The sequence below is a fragment of the Arachis ipaensis genome, chromosome B09 (genome assembly GCF_000816755.2).
Source record: "Arachis ipaensis cultivar K30076 chromosome B09, Araip1.1, whole genome shotgun sequence".
Lineage (NCBI taxonomy): Eukaryota > Viridiplantae > Streptophyta > Magnoliopsida > Fabales > Fabaceae > Arachis > Arachis ipaensis.
The window spans coordinates 19,026,306-19,035,753 of NC_029793.2; the positions used below are offsets into that span (position 1 = coordinate 19,026,306).

The following is a 9,448-nucleotide window of genomic DNA, read 5'->3' on the forward strand; positions in this document are numbered from 1 at the left end:
GAATTATAAAGTTGATAGTTATGAAATAATAAGGATTTTGTATGATTTGGATTAGATAAGTAATATTTTAAATATTACTACTGCTATTTTAAAAAATAGAGAAATTAATTATATTATTTCTAGTTATTGGATTTGAGCATTTTATTGAAAATAATTTGTACAATTGATGAGCAAATAGTATTTTTCTATATACAAGTAATGTTGGATTTAAATTGGGTTTCAATTATTATATTTTTCCCAATTTTATTTGAAATTACCAAAATGCCCCTAACTCTAATTTTATTCAAAAACCCTAACCCTGAAACCCTAACCCAATGACCCGGTCCCCTTCATCCACACTCAGCAGCAATAGCTGCTGCCCCTCTACCCTAGACACCCATACGTAGAGGCAAAGGGAAAAGAAAGAAAGGAACAAACGAATTTGAGGGAGAAGGAAAGGAGATCTGAACGACAAAAGAGAGGTCACGAAACACGGAGAGATGGACCCGCGCCCTGCCATCGACCCACGCGTCGCCGCCGTGCCACCGTCCATGTGCCGCCGTCGTTTGGTCCATCCATGAGCTGCTGTCAGAACCGTGCGAGGAGGAGCGTCGCCGCCATTAACGTCACGAAGGAAGAAGCCCAGAGGGGAGAGAGACACCGCGCGACTCTGAGGGAGGAGGACGCGGCCAGTGACGCGAGGAGCGCGACCCACCGCGTCGGAACCCTTTTCGCGTTGCCGTGGCCTCCAGTCGCGCCGTCGCCAGTCTGGGTTGCTCTGCCGCCGTGAATCTCCTCGCTGTTGGGGTCTCACCGTCGCCGTCCCTGTTGTGGCTGGTGTCGTCACTGAAGACCCACCATTGCTGGAGAAAGGAAGAGAGTCAGAGGAGGAGAGCCACGCCGGAGAAGAACTACTGCGGAGCTGTCCCTGCCGCTGCGCCCAGTAGCTGTCGGGAGCCTTGTCGCCGTTCATGGGGTGTGCCGGTAAGCTCATGCCATCGGAAAACCTCGCTGCCATCACCGAAAAAGCCACTGCCGGTAAGGGTCTTGTCATTAGCCTCCGTCCTTTTGAATTCCGAGAATATTATGGTCACTGCATGTTGGTTTCAGTTGTCGTGATCGGAATTCGTTGCCGCTGCCGCTTGAGGTAGCTGTTGGGGCTACCGCCCAACCGGTTCAGAGGCCGTTGCTGTTCGGTTCAGCCGTTCTTTCTTAGTTTCAGTAAGTATTCCGGTTTTGAGAGCTCTGCGTTAGTGTTCTGTTCTGTGTAATAAAGTAATCGTAATGTTAATGGTTTTAGGAGCTAGAATCCGGTTTTCTTGTGCCGTTTGGGGCTGTTTCTGCTTTTGAGAGAGCGGGCAGAGCCGAGATTTTGATTGCCGGTGATTTTGGGTCGAGATAAAAGGAGTTGGTTAACGAGTTGGGTTGTGGTTCCAATGTTGTGAGGTAGGGGCGCTTTCCGAAAACTACAGTTTATTATTGGAATTATTACATATGGATACTGATGTGAGATATGGTGTAATTAGTGATTGTATCTGCCTTATGTATTATTTGATTGACTCGAATGATTATGGATGTTGGCTTGGCTGAATTGTTGTGTGGCTTGTGAAATGTAATGTTTGAAGTTGATTCTTTAAATATTTGAAATAAGTTTAATCCGATGAGGATTGGTTTGAATTGAGTCAATTATTTTGATGATGTGAAAGATAGAATGCTCTTGAAATCCAGCCTGGGTTGCTTTAATTGCTCTGGTTTGATAAATGATTTATTACTGAACCGATTCTTTAAAGCTTTGGAAATGAGTTAAATTGATTGATATTGAGTTGATTTCTGAAATAGTTTCCTTGAGATATGCCACTGAGGCGACTGTTGGATTTAGCTTGCTTTGAATTGATTTCTGGTTTTGAGCTGTTGAAAAGGAATGAGAAACGGTTTAGTTGGGACCCGAACCGGGTGGCAAAAGTCCAAGTTTTAGGGGAGGTGCTGCCGAAATTTTTATAAAATCCGAGTCTTTATTGAAACGTTGTCTGGAAAATGATGAGTTAAAGACTTCTACTATTTTATTTGAATTATCGAGAAAAGGATGATTCATGCTTTCAAAATGAATTAATAAAGAGGAAATTGTGATTTAGTCTTGCTTCTTAATAAAGGCATTGTATCTCTTTCAGGAGAAGGTTATTTAGATGAAACTTGTGTTTTAAAGCTGTTTGGATGTGAAAAGGGTTTATGCCTTTGAATTTGACTTGGGGGTTTCAATTAAAGAAGTTTCAATGACTTTGAAAGAACCTGAATGTCTATTGACAAGTTTTATTTTGAAATGTTTTGAGAAAGGTTTTAAGTACTCTTTGAATTCTGAATTCTTGCAAGACTAAAACAATTTTGAACAGTTGAAACGTTCTAGAATTTATCATGGGGGTTGAAGTTGGTTTTGCTTAAGTAAAGGAAACGGCTTTGAAAGAAGTAAATGATTACATGACTCGGTTTGGCTTAGATCCTATTTGCTTACTCAAATCAGAAAGCCAATGTTTTAATGACTTTAAATGAATTTGGCGAAATGAGTTATGTTATTCTCCCCTAAAGACTTGGGACTCTGCCGAGAAACTTTTGTTATGATATCCCATTGTTGTATGGGTGATTTTGAATACTTTGAAATAAATCCTTAACTTGCCATGGTTTTGGAAGTTTTGGAAAGAGAATGTCGAGAGTGGCTTTGTTTTAAAAAGGGAACTCACTTTGAGTAAATTTGGCTTATGAGCCTGAGATGATTTGAGAAACGAGATTTCTAAAGCCAAGGCTGAAAAGAGTTGAAACTTGATTTCAAAGTGAAGCGATTTGAGAAAAAGTGATTTGTGGCTTAAATTCCGGTTTTATGAATTTGATGATGTTGAATGGTGGAGGTGCCATTTTGTTATGAGCCTGAATGGCTGTGTATAATATTGATTTATGGCGAATTGCCGAATGAGTTATGGGCCGTATGGCTGATTATGAATTATGAATTTGAGCCGGATGGCTGAGATGGATGTTGATCCATGGTTGGGACTGAATGAATATATGCTTGAGATACCTGGGTAGTAGCAAGGGTTGTGGTCCGTCCCACTTGCTCCAGGTCAGAGATTGTGACGCCTGGGTAGTAGTGGTAGTAGTGGTGATTCCACTCGCTCCAGGTTGAGCTTTTAAACACCCGTCTGGGTAGTAGCCGCAGTAGTGGTTGTTCCACTGGCTCTGGGTTGAGCGGGTAGTAGCAATGGGGTTGTAGCTCAAACCTACTTGCTCCGCAAGGGGTGTTTCTGTCCATGGTTAGCTACCAGGACGTGTCGGGTTGGCTATATAACCGACAGATGATATCATCAGCCACTAGGGACAAGCATGCATCATATGCATTTGTGTGACATTGGTTGGGTGTGCATATTATACTTGGTTTGCCTATGTGATTAATTGCTAACTGTTCTACTTGTAATAACTGTTTGTTTGTGGTTGAACTTCCTTTCTGTGTTTGCATCTGGGACTCTGTTGGATTGTGGTGATTGATTGTTGGTTGGATTGTTTGGGCCTAGGGCCGTGGTTGAATTGAGATGGACCGATGGTTGGTTTCGGTATTGTGGTTATGGTTTGGAAATGTGTGAAAGGCTAATTTGGTTCAGCATAGATAGACCTTCTGAAATGCTTTTGAATATTGTTTTAAATGAACAGTTTCTTCTTTCAGAAAAAGGATTTCAGATTTCTCTTTTATTGTAAACGGTTGTTTTTGAAAAGAGGCATAAGATGGTTATTAATCACTGGTACGGTTTATCTTCATGTATCCTATTACAGTAATTCCCAAAAACCCTCTACTGAGAACCCTTTCGAGGATGATGTTCTCATCCCCCTACATTTTTCCCCTTTCAGGATATGAGCGCAGAAGTTACGAAGAGCTTATTTAATTGTTGTTGTGATGCTCTGTATTGTTTTAGTTATGGTTTATTGTACCCTCGCATTTATCTTGATATATATTCTGTAAGAGGGGTAGGAATTGTGTTGGTTAATGCTTGTAATAATATTTGTATATATATATGTATGTATATATGTATGTACTCTTTATGAGCTTTTGTAAGTTGTATGGTATTTGTGGATGTACGTTATCGAATGAAAGTATTTTTTGGGAACGGTATTGCGGTTTAAAGTTTTAAACAGGCTCATATTTTAGTATTAAATAATATAAGTGTCGTCGTAATGTCCGAGCTATCAGAGTCGCGCAGCCGGAAGCGTGAGCTTTGGTAGTTAGGGTGTTACAGTAGATCTAGCTCTATCCTTGCTCGGCCTCCTATCTCTCCCCCTCGAAGACATGTTTTTGTGATAATAGTTAATTCAAGTTAAAATTAACTAAGATTTTTCTCGTACGAATACGTAAATTATAAAAACTTTTGAATAGAGTCGACCCAGGTGCTCCGAATTTATAAGGGCTAATGATTGAGTAGATTTGAAAAATTAAAATTTTAAATATTGAATTTTGTACAAATCAAATTTAAATTAACAAAATTCAATTTGTTTTCAATCTACATAATTGTTGGCCACTTTTAAAAAGTACACTCAACTTTTAAATTTAAGTGATAGTTTTTTTAATAAAATTTATTTAAAAATATCTTATTCCAATATGAAGACGCAAATACATTTTTTTTCATATATCCTTAGAAACTCCCGTAGCAGTTTACGTAAACACATATTCCACTATAGTCAGCCGCGGATTACATGCAAATGGGGGAACACAGAAATCGCAAGAAGCTGTCGCATTATCTGTTTATCGATACTTGGCCTTAAACCGCTGCTTGCACTAGCGATTTATGTGCATAGAGACACGTGTGTAAACCGCTGGAGACTATAACGATTTAGGTTGAAAGAGATATTTGTTGTTTCTGTACCGTTTAAAACAAAAAAAATTAATGCATTTAAAGTTTAAAGATATTAAATCGAATTTACTTTTTTACCGAATTTTTAAATTTTTTTAGTTTAAAATTTAAATGGTATTGTTGTTGTTGTTAGAGATTCCTTTCTGTTTAACGATGATCATGAGCCAAATTATCTACCTTTAATATATCACTACTCTGTATTCGGTGCACTAATTTACTTAGCTATATTGTTTCATATACCATTTTTTATTAAAAAACACCATAAGTTAATAGTAATAATTAGTATTATTATTATTCAGCCAATGAGTAATAGCTCAAATGGCATAATCTTCCCATACTCATCTATTCTTGAAACAACATATGTAATATTTAATCTGTAAAAATATGGTTTGGACTTTTTTACATTATTTGAAATTTTATATTTTAAATTTCATTTTATGTATATCATTTTTTTCGACTCATTTTATATATATCTAATTTAATTTAATTTTTCTTTTTCAACAAATGCTGAAACAGATAAAGTAATGGATTTAAATCTTAAAAAAATTGAATTTTTTTAAAAGTATATAAACAAATTTTACGTAAATAAAAAAACTTAAGTCAACGGTGAATTTTGTACAAACTTTATGAAAACACAATAAAAAAATAAATCCTAAAAAGTAACATGATTTTTTTTAGAATTACGTTTTTTTTATCTATAACAATATATAATGGGAATACGGAGAATTTGGTAATTCTCTCTTCCTATTTTACCCCTATTTTTATAATCTAAAACTAGATACTCGTACTTACCTTTTGTCAATTTTACATTAACTCAGGAGAAAAATATATAACTGCTTCACTTTCAACCATCAAAGAGATTTAAAAAACTGCTAAGTCTCAACGTAAGATTATAAAACTAGCTCTACTTGCAAAATGATTTAAACAAAGTAATTTTTTTAATTAAATCTTACAAAAAAAATATTTTTCTCTTTAAATTATCTATAATCTATTAAAAATATAATGGGAATACGAAGGATGTAGTATCCAATTCTCTTTTCCTATTTTACCTTTATTTTTATAATCTAAAACTATATGCATGTACTCCCGTTCTGTAAAATTCTGCATTAACTTACGAGAAAAATATATAACTGCTTCACATTCAACCATAAAAGAAATTTAAAAAAAACTGTTCAGTTTCAACCTAAGATTTAAAAACAGCTCTACTTACAAAATAATCTAAACAATTTTAATTAAATATACAAAGAATAATGATTCTCTTTAAATTATTATCATACTATTTTAATATACTCTTGATACTTACATCATATATTATGATAATTGATGTCTAAATTCAAGTTTTAATATTACTCTTAAACATAGGTTTATTATTAAAAAAATTCTTTTGTCAATTACATTAAATTAAAAATTTCCTACCCATTTTTTCATAGTAACCTCGTTAAAATATTTTTTGTTGGATGTACATTAATGTTACAGATTTTTCTTATTCGAATATGTTTTTAAGGAATGAAAGTATTATATTTCAACGAGGATAATTTAAAAAAAAATAAATTTACAAACAATACTTTCTCTCTTTAAATTATAAACGTACTCTTCTAAGTAACTCTAGATACCTACACAATATATAATATCAATTAGTATTTAAATTTAAGTTCCAATATTGTTATTAATGAGATAGGTTTATTACTTTTTCTTTTAAACAATATCACACAATAATTTGCGTGTCAATATATCATGATCTATTTCACATATAATATTTACTCATCTAAGTTCATGGAGTGCATTAAAAAATTATATTTAAGTAATTTTTTTTATTTTTTAATCATTTTATATTTTGGGATTCAAAATTTTGTATTTTTATTTTTATTCAAGGTATTTTAATTTTTTATTTTTAGGATAAATAAAAAGGATGAGATTTTTTAATAAATTAAAATATTGAATTATATTTAAAATTTAAATTAAAATTTGATAGGTAAAAGTAACTTAAATTTGAATATTGTTAAAGGCCACCGAAAAATACTTGTAACAAATTTTGCATGTGTGGTCAAATAAATTTAAAATTGATAAAAAAAAATTAACTTAAACCTCCTATTGTTTAGAGAGTATTATATTTTAAAATTTCAAATGAGTATGGAAAACGTTATAAATAACTGTTAGAGTGGTCAGTACTATTCAGCCTTTTTATTAACTTGTTTTATTTTTCTCTGTTATTCACCTTTTTTAGCACTCACATTACGAATAACGTGACACCATGACTGGTCGTGCAACTAGGAGCAGTTCAAAGAGGTTCGTAACGTCTCTCTTTTTAATTAATTTTTTCGTGACAAGGTTTATGTACAACCTCATTACTCAACATAAGAAGGAAAAGGTGAAGGGTGGTGATGCAAATGCTGCAATAAGCTACCTGAGAGGTAAAGCTGGGAATGATTCTTATTTCTTTGGCAAGTGCACATTAAGTAATGAGAATCGATTGGAAAATTTGTTCTGGGATGATGGGACTAGCCGTATTGATTATGAGTGCTTTGGGGATGTCTTGACATTTGATTCGACTTACAATAGGAATGTCTACAATAAACCACTTGTGATATTTTCTGGTAGCAATCATCATGGGCAGACCGTCATATTTGGTTGTGGTCTTCTTGTTAATGAGGATATTGGTTCATACAAGTGGCTCTTGGAAACTTTTTTGGAAGCAATGGGGAGTAAACACCCTACGGCAGTTGTCACCGATGGAGATCTTTTAATGAGAGAAGCAATTAAACAGGTCTTTCCTTATGCAACACATCGACTATGTGCATGGCACTTACATAGGAATGCATGCGAGAAGGTTAAGAACAGTGGATTTCTAAATGACTTCAAGAAATTGATTTATGCCAATATGAGTGTTGCAGAGTTTCAGGTCATGTGGGAAGACATGGTGGCCAGGTATAACTTATCAAGCAACTCTTGGGTCGTCCAAACCTATGAGTTGAGGAATCTATGGGCTCTTGCATATTTGAGGGACTAATTTTTTGGGCGAATCAGGACAACATCCCAGTGTGAAGGGATTAACTCTCTAATAAAAGCATATGTGAGAAAGAAAGATACCCTTCTTGAATTCATCAATAACATGGAGACCATGGTTAGCCATTACAGGAACAATGAAAGAGTCACAGAGTTCAATAGTAAATATACCGATCCAGTACTTGTGACTTCTTTGCCGATACTTGAAGATTTTGCTGCAAAGACTTTCACTCGTAACATATTCTGGGAGGTCAGGAAGGAAATTGAGGGTGCTTGTGCAATGAATACATAGTTAGTAATTCAGGATGGTGAAAAACTATACTTCAAGTGTAACATTTTTGGAGTGCCAGAGATTGATCATGTGGTTGAGTTTGACAGAGTTAGGGGGATGCTTTGTTGCGAGTGTCTGTGGTTCAAAAATAGAGGGATTCCCTGCATGCACATATTCGCCTGCCTAAAGCGCCAACACATTGAAGTTATTCCAGAATGCTTAGTGTGAAAGCATTGGACAAAGAATGCCAAGAGTGACTTCATGAAGTCAAACGTCGATGATCCAAGTGATTCTGATAAGGTACTAAAGTGTCGTTTGGGTGTGTTAGGTGCTGAGTGTTCTAGGTTGATGGATGTTGCATGTAAGAACTCAAGTGATTTTGTTGAAGCAATGAATGTTGTTGTCAACACAATTACAAAACTTCAAAAGCGAGGTAAAAATCCACGCAACGGTAACTTAGACGATGACTACGTTGCTGACCCATTGGTGGTGAAGAGTAAGGAAGCCCCCAAGAAAAACTCAAAATTTAAGCAACAAAGAAGGTGCTCAAACTGCGGTGTGACAGGGCACTACAACAAAAGTTGTCCTAATCTTCTTGGTAGAATCCCAAAGGAGCCGGTAGACGATGATACAGAAAAGAATATCAGTAGCCATTTTGACATCCTCACTAAGGTATCTCATACTATAACTATGTCTAGATATTTGTTGTATGCTGATTCGGCATATTGTGTTTTGGATTTATAAACTATGTTATTTTTATGCTTTTGTAACGGAAGGTGATGTTTGGTTTGTGATCAGCGCAATGATAGTCTGAAAAATCAGCAGAAGATGGAAAAATATAGGAACATTGGTGGTGGAACAGCACCAACCTCAGCATCTAAATCGGATTTTACTGATCAAGTGAAAACATCAAGTCCTGGTCCCGATATCCCGGTTTGTGCATCTACAAGTAACGAAGAGTCCGAGTTGAGTTCCAGACCAGCAGAGTCTCCTGTTGTGGCCCCTGAAACTGGAATGGCAGATTGAAAATGATTCAGAATTTGGGATGATTGATAATTTTGTATAGTTCGCATTCATTGATTGAATTGACAATTATTGAACTAGGAAGATTATGTCATATTACTCATTTACTATTAAATTTTGAAATTGCATTTTGACTTATTCTATCAATAACAGAACTTGATCTTAATTTTAGTTCATTTGATGTGTCCCCATGTACTGTAGTAAGTAATTACCATGGAGTTTAACCACCAAATTTTAACTACGAACGCTAACTCGTATCTTCTATTTATAACCAAATTGGCTCACATTG

General features: G+C 35.3%; 1 protein-coding gene and 1 long non-coding RNA gene across 2 annotated transcripts; both read left to right on the forward strand.

Annotated features, from left to right (window-relative positions):
- On the forward strand, positions 722 to 3,921 carry LOC110266610. The gene is made up of 4 exons (XR_002354050.1): positions 722 to 1,017; positions 1,090 to 1,200; positions 1,280 to 1,425; positions 3,865 to 3,921. It is a non-coding gene; the product is annotated as an uncharacterized LOC110266610 (long non-coding RNA).
- On the forward strand, positions 7,195 to 7,869 carry LOC110266779 (protein FAR1-RELATED SEQUENCE 5-like). Its single transcript, XM_021111791.1, has one exon. The coding sequence runs from the start codon at positions 7,195 to 7,197 to the stop codon at positions 7,867 to 7,869; it is 675 nt and encodes a 224-aa protein (XP_020967450.1).